Source organism: Meriones unguiculatus, chromosome 12 (genome assembly GCF_030254825.1).
Source record: "Meriones unguiculatus strain TT.TT164.6M chromosome 12, Bangor_MerUng_6.1, whole genome shotgun sequence".
Classification (NCBI taxonomy): Eukaryota; Metazoa; Chordata; class Mammalia; order Rodentia; family Muridae; genus Meriones; species Meriones unguiculatus.
In genome coordinates this window covers 64,344,678-64,358,744 of record NC_083360.1, presented here as the reverse complement: position 1 = coordinate 64,358,744, position 14,067 = coordinate 64,344,678, and the positions used below count along the sequence as shown (strand labels likewise).

General features: G+C 36.6%; 1 protein-coding gene across 4 annotated transcripts in view; it reads right to left on the bottom strand.

Moving 5' to 3' along the window:
- Cntln (centlein) overlaps window positions 1-14,067 on the bottom strand; it is a 284,691-nt gene that overhangs the window by 165,438 nt on the left and 105,186 nt on the right. For all 4 annotated transcript variants that reach the window (XR_009585147.1, XM_060365802.1, XM_060365803.1 and 1 more), the window contains exons 7-8: window positions 12,917-13,075; window positions 4,723-4,917 (exon numbers count right to left, since the gene is read on the bottom strand). Coding sequence is in view for 3 of the 4 variants with exons in the window: in XM_060365802.1 (XP_060221785.1) it covers window positions 4,723-4,917; window positions 12,917-13,075 (354 nt within the window). In the remaining variant the exon portion in view is untranslated. The remainder of the gene's footprint in view (window positions 1-4,722; window positions 4,918-12,916; window positions 13,076-14,067) is intronic.

Sequence of the window (14,067 nt, the reverse complement as noted above, 5' to 3'; positions counted from 1 at the left end):
TTACACTGTGCTTTGCTTGCAAATGGGAACCTAACATACCTGTCCTCTAAGAAGCCCCACTCTGCAATGGATCAAAACAGATGCTGAGACTCACAGCCAAACATTAGGTAAAGTGCAGGGAGCCTTGTGGAAAAGTGGATAGAAGGACCTAGAGGCAACAAGAAGACTAACATAGCCAATTAACCTGGGACCAGGAGAGCTTGCGTAGACTGAAACACCAACCAAGGACCATGTATGGACTGGACCTAGATTCCCTACCCATGTATACCAGATGGTCTCAGTCTTCATGTGGGTTCCCTAGTAAGGGGAGTGGGGGCTGTCTCTGATAAGGACTCTCTCACATGCTTTTTAATCACTTCCCCCCTCATGAGACCGCCTTGCCAGGCAACCTTGCTTGGTCCTGATAAAACTTGAGTGCTGGAATAGGCAGGTAGGGGGAAACTCTCCTATTTTGAGGGGGAAAAGATAAGGGGAAGATGGAAGTAGGGTGGCACTGGGAGAAGAGGAGGGAGAGGATACAATTGGGATGTAAACTGAAAGAAAGAAAGAAAGAAAGAAAGAAAGAAAGAAAGAAGGAAGGAAGGAAGGAAGGAAGGAAGGAAGGAAGGAAGGAAGGAAGGAAGGAAAGAAGGAAGGAAGGAAAAAAGAAAGAAAGAAAGAAAGAAAGAAAGAAAGAAGGAAGAAAGAAAAAAAGAAGGAATAAAGGAAGGAAGGAAAGAAAGAAGGAAGGAAGGAAGGAAGGAAGGAAGAAAGAAAGAAAGAAAGAAAGAAAGAAAGAAAGAAAGAAAGAAAGAAAGAAAGAAAGAGAATACAACATCCATCATTTTACTGCCTTCAAGAAACACTCCTCATCATCAATGACAAACACTTCGAGGTAAAAGGATGGGTAAAGGGTATTCGAAGAAAATATAGCCAAGAAACAAGCACAGAATCTAACAAAACAGACTTCACTAAAACTAATCAAAATAAATAATGATACTTTGTCTCTATTAAATAAATAACCCAGAAGATGACCTCACAATACTACAACTCTAAACAGGTACACACCAAACATAGGTGCATCCAGTTGTCATATAACAAATATAACTAACTGTAAAACCACAGATGAACCCCAACAGAAATATAATATGCTATTTCAACAACTAATCTCAGGAATAGACAGTTCATTCAAACAAAAACTATACAAAGAAACAGTGCAGTTATATGACAAAAATAAATCAAATGAACCAAACAGACATTTAAGACCATTTCAACCAAAAACTAAGCAATACACATTTTTCGCAGCACTTCATTCAAATTTCTCCAAAACTGAGCAATTCATTAGGATAGATAGCAAGTCTCAACAAATATCAGAAAATTAAAATAACATCCTATATTCTTAGATTCTTGGATATTCCATTGGACCACAATTGAATAAATATACAATAGAAAAATTAACTCACGTATACTAAACAAAACATGATTTATTGATAAATGGATCCTTTAAAAACATAAAAAGAAGGTAACACAAAACTCCTAGACTTGAATGAAAATGAAAGCAAAACACAGATAAATTTATGGAGCACAGTAAGAGTAAAGTTAACAGCACTTTTAGTAGTTTGCTACTAATGTGTGATAAATAAAATGATCAAAAGTAACTTTAGCAAATGATTTACATCATGACCAAAGCAATTTGGGAAAGAAAAGATTTATTTCACTTTACAGGAATCAGAGCAGAAACCTAAGGCAGGAACATGGGAGGAGAAACTGAAGCAGAGCATGGAGGAACACTGGCTTTCTCTCCACAGTTGCTCAGCCTGCTTTCTTATACAACTAAGAACTACCTGCCCAAGTACCAAGTAGGCTGGGCCCTCTTACAGCTATCATTAATCAAGAATATGCCCTACGTACTTACCTACAAGATAATCTGACAGAGACTTCTCAATTGAGGCTTTCTCTTCCAAGAAGAACCTTACCTATATAAACTTAAAAAAAGAACAGCAAAAGAACCAAAGATCTTAAATTTAGAACTTACGGATACATCTTAAAGTCTCAGAAAAAGAAAAACAAGCAAAGTCCCAAAGCAGTAAACAAGTTGAAACAATCAAAATCAAGGCAGAAATCAAATAACTAGAAATGAAAATAACAATGTGAAGAATTAGTGAAACAAAGAGACATTTCTTTGGAAAGTTAATCAAGCCTGTATAACTATAGCTACATTAGCCAAAATAAATGGAAAAGATATACATTACTACAATTAGAAATGTAAAGTGAGATACTAAAACAGATTTCAATGAAATTCAGTAAATCATGAATAGACCATAAAATCCCTATTTCAATACATTGGAAAATCTAAAAGTAACTGATTAATTTCTAGATGTATACAACATATAAATTAAATCAAGATGAAATAATGTAAGCAGATACATAACTAGGGATAAGGCAAAAGCAGTACTTAAAAGGCTACCAACTAAAAAAACCCAGAACCAGATGGACTCAATGAAGAATTCTACCCTCAACTTAAAGAATTAACTCCAACACACTCAGATTATTCAATGAAATAGAAAAGGAAGGAACACTTCAAAACTCCTTTTATAAAGCCAGTATCACCCTGACACCAAAACATATATAGATACAACATAAAATGAAATGTACAGACTGATATTATAAACACACATGCAAAAATTCTCAACAAATATTGGCAACCCAAATTAAAGAGATTAATTAAGTCAAAAAGATCATCCATCATCACTAATTTGGCTTCATTCCAGATGTATAGTGATAGTTCAACATATGTAAATCAATAAATACTATCCATTATATAGACAAAAGAAAGAATCATTTCAATAAACACAGAAGATGTCTTTGACAAAATTCAACATCATCCCATCATAGTAAAACTCACAGAGGGGCTACGAGTGGAAGAAATAGGATGTTAAAAATAATAAAGTTCATACAACAATCCTATAGCATACATCATGCTAATGGGAGAATTCAAAGAATTTTAACTAAGATCCAAAGAGGAGTGTCTATTTTCTCCACTTTTAGTCAATATGGTGTTTGAATTCTTAGCTAACACAGTAAGACAAAAGAAATAAAAAGGAGCATAAATAATAAATAATAACAAAATACAAATGAAAAGGGGGACATAACAACAGACACTAAGGAAATCCAAAGTATCATTAGGTTTTATTACAAAAATCTGTACTCCACAAAATTGGAGAATCTAAACAAAATGAACAAAATCCTAGATAAATACTACTTATCAAAGATAAATCAAGATTAGATAAACTATTTAAATAGTCCTATAACCCCTAAGGAAATAGAAGCAGTCATCAAATGTCTCTCAAGCAAAAAAGTCCAGGACCAGATGGTTTTAGTGCAGAATTCTACCAGACATTCAAAGTAGAGCCAACATCAATAGTTCTCAGGCATTAACTCTGACCAAGACATGGCAAAATAACTGTGGGAGAATTGGAGGCAGGAGATAATATCCAGGGGAAATATCAGGGCAGGGAAGCACCAAAGAAGAACTCAGATAAAAGGGTCCAAGAGACTGCTCAAGCTCTGTTCTTCAGTACTTAGCTGTTTACATGTAAACAGCAATGGAAAGTTTTTGAAAAATTTTCATTCCTGAAGTGAACTCAGAGTCTTGTGTCTGTGTCTACTATTGTGTGTGCTTTCCTAGGTCCCTGTGTTGCTGTGCTGTTCATGGTATTTTTCTAACATAAGGAATATGTAGGTTAGTCAAATGACCTATGCAAAATTCCAAGTCAATGCAGTATCAGGAAAAGGCTAACACTAACATGAATTAAGGATAATATAACACACTTTATAGCAAACATTTTTATGAGACAAACTATTAGACACTTTCCCTCTTTATTATTTACATTAGTCTCAATTGGACACGACCTATTAATTTGTTCTTCAAAGACCACATATTTCACTACAATAACCACTCACAGTCCAAGGGAAGTCAGGGCATCAGAAGTCTGAAACCACTGGTCACATTACATGAACAATCAGAAGCACAAAATGACCAGTATCTGTGCCCAGCTTAGTTTCTCCTGTTTGTGCAGTAAAGAACCAAAGCCCAAGAAATAACGCCATCCCCCTTTAGTGTAGGTCTTCCCACATCAATAACCTAGTCTACATAGCCTTCCTTCATGGGCATGCGCAATGGTCAAATCATCCCTGTGGGTGAGCCTAGAAGCCTGTCAAGATGGCAATGAACACTAACCATCAAAATGAGTAAAATGCTTGACACAGAAGCATGGAAATCTAATTATCAGATTCGCAAAATCCAATTTTTAAAAAGGCACCATGACATATATCTGTAACTACATTACTGGGATGGCAGAGACAGTCAGATCACAGGGACTAGAACAGTCTTGCCCAAACAGTGAACACAATGTTCACTAGCAATCTGCCTCTAAAAGCAAGGAAGAGAGTAACAGATGTGGACACGTAACATCAGCCTCTGGTTTCCACATGTATAAACATAAACACATCATACACGCATATACACATGACATCTATATTTGTTGTATTAGGTATTTCTACATGTATTTCCTTTTAATATGTACCACACATAACATTCATGTCCATAAATAATATATAAAATGTTAAAATGCAAAAGTTAAATTATACATTCAAGAATAAACAAGTTTATTTAATTCTCACTCGATTGCAGAAATGTATTACTCTGGTATTACATGGATAATAATTTAGAAAATTTCTCACCTTTGCTAAATGGTTTGAATCACTTTCTTGAAGTAATACACAGGGCGTTCCTTGTGATTCCTGAAGTTTTTCTTTTAATTTTGCATTTTCGTGTTCTTTTTGAAATAGTTGGTCCTGAAGATTAACAACACTTTGCCGGAGCATAGTTTCATTTGATTTTGTAGTTTCAAAACAAACATGTAATTCATTATAAAGCTGTTGAAAATAACCAGAAAAATATATAATCAATAAAGTAACTATGTGCATTTATATATATATATAAGATATATAAAGCATACATGAACTATATCTGCCATTAAATTAATCGCCAATAAGCATACACAATGTGTAAGTGATACAGTAAATATCAATATGAAACTACATCTGGCATTCAAAAGGTAAAATGTGTTATTGGCCAGGATAACTGACAATAAGAGTGTTAATATTTAAAGAAAAGATTCTGAGCTAGATATTTGTACTTTCAGGGCTTCATGTTAAAAAAAAGAAAAAGAAAAGTTCTTGAATAAGCAATGACAATTCTACTAGAATGGCCCAATCTTTTTTAATCATCAAAACGTCACCAAAAAAAAATGTGGAAAATTCTGTAATTTGTTAGTAACATACATAGAGGCATACTGCATATTTCATTGGGAATTCTTTAAATTTAACTGCTGTGTTTTCATTTAGTATAAATTATTGTCTACTACTAATGATAGCCAAAAGGAAAGCTAAGAACCAAAGTAAGGCAATCGGGTCGTAGGCACAGAAAGACATAAATAAATATCAGGACAGTGGAGTTTTTCCACAGAAGAAGGGAGAGCACAGATCTAGAATTAAATAATAACATAAAAGCAGTGCTCTAAAGGCATAAGTAGATAAGCTCAAATTGTTCCATTAAATCTAGTTAAGAGTTTATTTTAACTGTGTGTAGGTATGTGCTGCATAATTAGCATCTCACACAGGAATGCCTGTGTCCCTCCAATGCTCAACAATTTGCTTAGTAAGGAAACTCCCAACTTAGCTTGTTATTTAATGTGATTTAACTCAACTGTGGTGACAGATTTACATGTGCAATCCAAATTAAGCACTATGAAAGTAATCCAAAAGCCAAAATTTTTAAAGAAAAGCAGTAATCAGAGCAACTGTTAATATACCAAAAGCAAAAACTTCCAACTAGAAAAATCACAATACATGGCTAATAGAGTGGTATTTTAAGTTAGTTCAACCAACTAAAGATATGGAATATCTTCATTTATTGGCATACAAAAAATTCACAGGAATGTAAGTTTTAATTTAATACTGACAGCTATATATTTCTGTATATATGATATAATTTAATTTCTAAAGCTTAAAGGCATGTGCATCCTCTTTTCTTTAAAAGATTCATAAAATATACAATTTTTCATGAAAATAAGGCCCCTAAAATGTTCTAAAATATAATTAATCAAAACATTTGGGATCTATAAATGATATCTATTATTATAAATATTTAACTACTTAAATATTTAATTCATATCACTTCACAGCAAAATTTAAGCAATTTTTGCAAAATAAGTGTTAGCTATAGAATTCATAAAGATTTAAAAGTACAAGTTTATGCTTTCCTTTGTCAGTGCCTTTATACAGTGGTATATGCCAAAGACCTTTCCAGAGCTTACATTATCAGACAGTCTGAGAAGAAAATAAGAATACTGACAGTTTGCAGAGACAATCAAGGGTCAGAATAGGCCCAATAATCACCTACCTACAGATGCTCTCATGACTGGGTAAAAGCAACCTCTAGAGACTACATCCAGACTGCAGGAAGATGGTTGGAGTTAGCAGAAGTGAAGGGATGTACCTTACTCTCAGGTATCACCTCTTAATCTCATTCTTCCTACACACAAAGGCTCTGGTTTTAGTCACCCAGGAAAAAGCCCTCTGTTTTAAGCTCTTCTGGCCTCACATTCTTGCTTCACCAAATAGAAGAGCAATGGCACTCTTCTGCTGTTCTCATTGTGATTGCTCAGTTACACTGTTTGGAAGTTCCCCCAGCTATAGCTGGTCTGAGTGGGTGGAGCAACTGTGTTTTATGGTGAATACTTGTACTCAAAGCAACAAGAACTTAAAAAGAAAACTGGAAGAGAAGATTTAAACCAGCTACTTCTAGGAATTGGGATACACACATTCCTATTCCCTATACACACCTCTTGCTTGCCTGCTCTTTTCTGGTTGTGGTTGACTTTGCTCACTTCCTAGCATGAACACTATTCATTTGCATATGCCAGAAACTGGAAATAGCCTAGATAATTCAACTAATGAATAGATAAAGAAAATGTGGCATATTTATAGAATGGAATATTACCCAGGTATTAAAAAAATGACATCATGAAATTTACAGGCAACTGGATGGCAATGAGAAAAATATCCTGAGTGAGGTAGCCTAGACCCAGAAAAACAAATACCGTAATGTACTCACTTATAAGTAAATATTAGCTGTTAAGTAAATGATAATCATGCTAAAACTCCACAGACTCAGAGAGATTAGGTGAAGAGGAGGGCTGAGAGGAAGATCTCCCTGAGAAGGATAAATAGAATAGATTTTGCAGGTAACCTGGGGGCAGGTAGGGATAGGAGCAGGAAGAATCAGCTTGCAGGGGTTGAGGGGAGGACAGAGCAGAGGAAAAGAGTATGGGAAGAAATACCTAGAATTGAGGGTCACTGTAAACAATCCAGGATGATGCTAGGACAGAGGGTTACTCTCTGAAAACTGACAGTGGGGTCCCATTGCTCAGGACTACATCCACACAGCTAACCAAAGGTAAAGAGGTTGAGTTAGACCCTTCACCCTCCATCCTAGTCTTTTTGGTATGGGAAGGTATTCTGTAGTGTAGCAAAAAAGAAATCTGGACACTAACCTAGCCATAAAACCTTCAAAATACATCCTATGCTGCCTGAAAGATGATGTGCTGGGACAATGGTGGCATAGACCTTATGGGAATGGTCAATCAATGTTTGTTTAACTTGAGACCCACTCAGAAAGTGGGAACACATCCAGACACTAGCAAAGAAAGAGGCTCATATATGCAATGGCAGATAGCTTACTGTTTTTATAGGATTCCTTAAAGTGAGAGCAGGTCTGTCTCTGACTCTTTGCCTGCTTTTGAAACCCTCCCCCCCTACTAGATTGCCTTGTCCTGCCTCTATATGAGGGCTTCTGCCTTGTCTTACTGTATCTTTTTTTTTTTTTTTGTCCTATTTGGCAGTCATCTCTTGGAGACTTGCTCTTTTCTGAAGGGAAATGGAGGCATCTTGGAAAGAGAGGAGGTGGCAGGGGAGCTGGGAGGAGTGGCGAAAGAGAGAAAAGTGTGGTCAGAATGTATTGTATAAGAGAAGAACCTATTTTCAATAATTAATATAATAAGTAGAAAGAGTACAGGAAGCAGGAAGAACCCTCTTGTCACATTTAATTCCAGGCACCAATCCACCAGCAAATTTAGATGAAGCAGTTTAAGTCTCTTTATTTCTAAAGTGCTTTCGATGATGAAGCATCAGGGCAATAGAGTGTTTATTTCCATAGAAGATCTTGCAAGGAGTTTAAATATTCTCGCTCCATGGAAGGGTACTTACCTTACTCCCTGGGCACAGGGAAATACCGAAAATTGTTCCCAAGTGAGTAAATTATTTAATATACTAAATTCACTCATCTATATTGGTTATGGCATTCCGAGTTAGCTAAATGTTTCCTCTACTAGCAATCAAAATTCCTTGCAGTTCTATCTAGAAAACCTTCTCTTTTTCTTCTTGTTGCAACTTATATCCTTATTCTACTAACAGTCCTGAAAAAGTCCAAAAACCTGGATGGAATTAAACATTTTTGCAAGACTCTGGCATAAAAACAAATATATGGGCAACAGTTGTTTGCTTTCTGGAATAAGACAGCAGTTTAGCAGTTTTCTCTGTGCTACCTCATGAATGAGAAGAGTCAGAGTAAAACAGAATATACTTCAAGGAGAGAAAGAAAAAAAGTAATGGAAACTAATATGTTAGTTATAGGACAGCTAAAAAAGCATTAAAAAAAACCCCAGAAAAACAAAGGTTGAGTTCATAACCTCAAGCTCAGCTGGGGTGAGAAGGAATGAGGAGGCATAGTGATGGAAAGGGGGCAAAGCAAGCAGAGGGGGAAGATACTAGAAGGGTGGGACACAGGTGAAGGATATAAAGTTATAACCACGGAGTAGGCCAGGCAGCCCTGACAACAGGTCTACCGAACTCTGTCAGTCACAGGTCTCAAAGGTTTAAAATCCAGCCCGGAGATTTGGTGTGGCAGTGGCAAGTTACCACCGGAGATGAACTCCATCGTGTCTACCCCCTATCTTAGTGTTACATTGTGAGAAAGGCATGCTGCATTGTGAGAAAGACAGAACTGTCCTCAGAACCTGAAAATACAGATCAGTCACCAGCGACAGACCCAGCAACTCAGTGGAGCATGTCCATAAGGGCAGTAGCATGGAGGAGGAGGGCTAGATGAACGGAAAGGAATGAACATCAAGAAAACAACCTAGTTAAAAAAAAAAAAAAAAAAAAAAAAAAAAAAAAGGTGTAGAACTAAAAAGGAAGTCCTCAAAAGTTAATGGCTGAGAAACAAAGAAAGGGTCAACACTGCCTCCAGACAAATGCAAATTACTACTCTGAGAGTTCTTAGCACATTCAGAATGGCCAAGATAGCAGATGCTGTCAAGGAGGCGGGGAAAGGGAAACATTCACTGCTGGAGGGATCACAAACGTATGCAGCCATTTGGAAATAAGTGTGGTAGTTGTTCAGGAAGCTGGGACTAGGTCTACCTTGAGATCCATCCATAACAGTCTTGAGCATATACTAAAGGACTCTACATCCTATTACAGAAATACTTTCTCAAACAAGTTCACTCTCTTCAGAAGAGTCAGAAATTAAAAAAAAAAAAGTCCTGATGTCCAACAAATGAATGAATAATCAAATGTTGTACATTTACACTTGAAATATTATTCAGCACTTAAAAAAACATAAAACTTGCAGGTAAATAATGGAGCTAGAAACAGTCACCCTGAGGGAGTTAACCCAGACCCAACGGGAAAGTCACTGCAAGATTTCTCAAAAATGTGAATGAGAGCTTTTAACCTTTGACATATGTGCTTCATTTTAAATATTCACAGATTTGGGTAGCTCATAAGGGGCTGGGGAAGGTATACAGGGACTCAAGGCAGGAGAAACAGAATATAGTTTTACAAATGGACTAAGAGTAAACTAGAATAGAGGGATTAAAAATGAGGAGTGGAATAGGAGTGAAGGATAAAGGAAGAAATAGGGGAGAGATAATAAAAAATAAAGTTTTTAAATCCATATGGAATCCTACTTTAGTTTTCTAAAATAAATAAATGAATTTGAATTGATTCAAATTCCATATAAGGAAAAGAGAATCCCATTACTACACATTATATGCTAGAAAACAAAATCTTCAGGACCATAATAAGTTCTGTATTGTTGAATCGTTGGACAGAACTCCTCCCCTCTGCCTGCTCCTCATTACAGGCATTTGCCAGTGCTGTCACCTGCCCTCCACAGCCGGACAGGACAGCAAGGTCATTTTGCTGGAGAGAACGCATATCCAGGCCATCACACTTAGAGAAGTCATGCTTGTGCTCACCTGGAAGCTTCACTCCTACTGACCATTGTTCAGTGATGGCAGGTACAATGTATGCTACCCAAGAGAAAAAAATGATCAATCTCACCCAGCAACAAATCCTGTGATCCAGGAGAGCAACCTACCGACAAGATACACTGGAGCAGTAGTGGCAAAAAGGTCACTGGGTTAACCAACCACCTTTTAAAATTAGATTTAAGATGTACTTCATGAGACATAACTAACACCTGTCACTGTTGCTAAGGCCCAGAAACTGAGACTAGACAGGTCAAGTATACAGGAAAACGTAGTACTATTAGCCTACTAAATGAACATAATAATAAAATAATCACTAATGATATTGTACCCAGAGATCAATGGCTCATTCAATTCTGATCTGAGAAGCTTCTTCTTGCAGTAGATGATAATTAACATAAAGACCTACGAATGGACGATGTGTAGACAATGAGAGATCTTGGAACACTCAGCTCGTTAAGTCTGTTAAACATCCCTTCCTTAAGGCTTCAGGAACAACAGTAAGGCTGTAATAAGAGAGAGTGGATGACTCTAAGGAAACAATGTCTTACAACAATGCTAACGCACTTGTGAACGTAGAGACAGTGCTTCACGCACAAGGCCTGCACAGACTGAAGTCAGACAAAAATCCCTGCAGAGAACGGGAACCAAACACAAAGTCCTATTTCTAACCATTGGGCCACTTACGACCGATACCTGCTGCAAAGGTGAAAATCAGTTTTGCCCACTGAAGTGACAGTCACCCTCCAAGGCAGGCCTCAAGCTCAGTCAGGAGTAGGTGCCCAACACAAAAGGAACTCCATGGTTTTTTTTGTTTTGTTTTGTTTTGTGTTTTTATGTGCTTTTTGGTTTACATGTTTTTTTGGGGGGTCGTTTGGTTTTGGTTTTGGTTTTGTTTTTTTGGGGGGGGAGGGAGAGAGAAAAAATAGAACATTTGGTTTGATAGGGAGGTGAAATGAATCTGAGAAAATCTGGGGGTAGAGGAAATATGAACAAAATATATTGTATGAAAAATTAACAATAAAAATTTGTAATTAAGCTGGGTGCAGTGGCACATGCCTGTGATCCCAGCACTAGGGGAGGTAGAATCAGGTGGATCTCTGTGATTTCGAGACTGTTCTACAAGGCAAGTCCAGGACAGCCAAGGCTACACAGAGAAACCCTGTCTTGAAAAAAAAAAGGAAAAATTTTTGTAATTAACAAAAACAGGGAGCTCACACTGTAATGGTAATGGTCTCACGGTCTCACCCTCTGTCAGAGGGAACATGTCCCATTGTCTGTATATTACTGTGAAGGCTGAGAGCTGTAAGTCTGTAGCCAGAGATTGCTCCACTTCCGAAGCTACATCCCTGCCATGTATGAGTTGCTTCCAACCAGGTCTTGGAACTCTAAGCCCAGGTCTGACAGGGTCTGACAGAGCACTGGGTTGTCACAGCTTCCTTCCTTCCGTAAGTTTACGGAAAAGGGTCTGAAAGTGCAAAAACAAACAAACAAAAACAAACAAAAACAAACAAACAAACAAACAAACAAAAAGACAACAAAAAAAACCCAAAAAAACAGGAAGAATGCCTGCTTCCCCAGGTTCAACTCCTGCAATGCACAACTCAGTTTGTGTTTGCTGACACATACTCCCTATTGCATCCAGGGGGCACTGGTAAACCTGGAAATTTCCTGTTACTAGAAACACAAACTCAGTGGCCTCTAGAGTAACTAGGAAACTTTTGAGCCCAGAAAAGACTTGTGATCAGCATTGACTCCAAGCAAGTAGCCAGAAGCCTCTCAACAAATGCAGAGCTGAAGCAAATAACATATTTGTGGCCATCACCCTAGCCCACCTGCACTGGCCAGAGAACAGCCACAGACTCCGGCTACCACCTGCTGCCCCCAAAACTGCGAGAGAGAAAAAATAAACATAAACCACCCTTAACTTTCTTCAACCTTACAGAGTCTGAGCTATTAAAGAGGAGTGTTACTCCCATGGTATTATTTATATAAACAACTTAGTACATTGTACAAAATAAGAAGCTCAGTACAGGTACTTCTTTCAATTAATGGCAGAAAGAGTGATGCCGAGTCGGTTGGCAGAATGAAGACAGCCAGGTGAGCCTTTCTGGAGACTCTGGAAATAACCAGAGTGAAATGACTACCAAAGAGACACACAGAAATAAAGGAAAAAAATCCTTGAAAAATGACCCAGAAGACCAAGCAGTGCTCTCCTTGTATCTGTGCGCCTTTGTGAATAAAACAATGCAGATTTTTATATGAAGTCTGCCTTAGGTCACGCAGCAGTATCATACTTGATCCAGTTATTTCTTAGAATAAAGTATTATTGTACCTAGTATGTTTCACAGAAGAAATACAAGTTCCAACTTACAAGTTTTTATATCTGTATTTTCAACTTACCATATACTAACTCAAACATTAGAATATTAACAAGTTAAACCATGTAAAAGGGAATAATACAAAATTTCTAAAAACTTGAAATCTGTTTAAAGTTCATAAATGGAACTTTACATTTTCACCACACAATAGCAGCATACTTTTTGGTATGATATACTTTCAGCTGTGTGAACATCTTCCTGGTTCTTCAGCACTTTCTGTGTATCCATATGCAGAACCTGGAGCTGCTGGATCAGTTCTGCTTGCTGTGCTGTATGTGCACTGTTCTGCTTATACCGATTCTGCAGCTCCTGCAGTTCCTTCCTGTGCAAAGCAAGCAATAGAGAGAAGCATGAATAAAGACCACCTCAGTTAAATAGTTGTGTGCATCTAAGAGTATAGATTCGCTTCCTAGTTTCATCCATTATTTTTTTATTGCAGGCAAACTTATTAATAAATGAAATAATATATAAAGTATTTAATATTTATCACATACACCTAGAAAGTATTGACAGAACTACTATGGCTTTCAAAGGCAAATACTTACCAATTTTCTTTTATAGCTTGATAGAAATAAAAATTCTAGATATATTGTCATAGAAACACCTTCTCATTGAAATTAAGTTAAAAAACTGATAAGCACTGGTCCTAAGTATAGTCATCACATAGTTTAAAATATAAGGTAAGTTAAGCTTTCATTTTACATAATAATGGACTTGTGAAAAAAATAAAAAATCCCAAAGGCTAATAAAGTTTTCAAACTGTCCTGTGGAGATGATGCATAAGATGGTAAGGCAACAAAGTCAGAAGTAAGGAAAACAATACAAGGCAACCCAATCCTAATCCTTGGAAAAAAACAAAAAAACAAAACAAACAAACAAAAAAACAACAAAAGTGGTGAACAATGGTAAAGTCGGAAGATAAATAACCTATTTGAGTAATTATGACACTAAGGACCCAGGAGAACAATACCTCTGGGGCAGAAACTTCCAGATTCTTATAGTAAGAAATCTTGTGCAACGTGAACCATAAAAAACCTAGAAATTATTTGGATATTTTATTTCTACAGGAAGAATATTTATAGAAATTATTTGAGGCTCTATCACTTAGTTTGTTAAAAAAACGTAGGTTATATAGAGACATATGTCAGCAAAATACATTTTATTTTATATGCTTCAGAGATTGCAGTTTAGGTGGTATTTATTTTTAATCTATAGTTTCAAACTGGTGATTTATATACATGAAAATACTTTAAAATAAAGAAATATGTAGTTATTAACCACTGATGAAACCTAATACAGAGCTCAGCTTC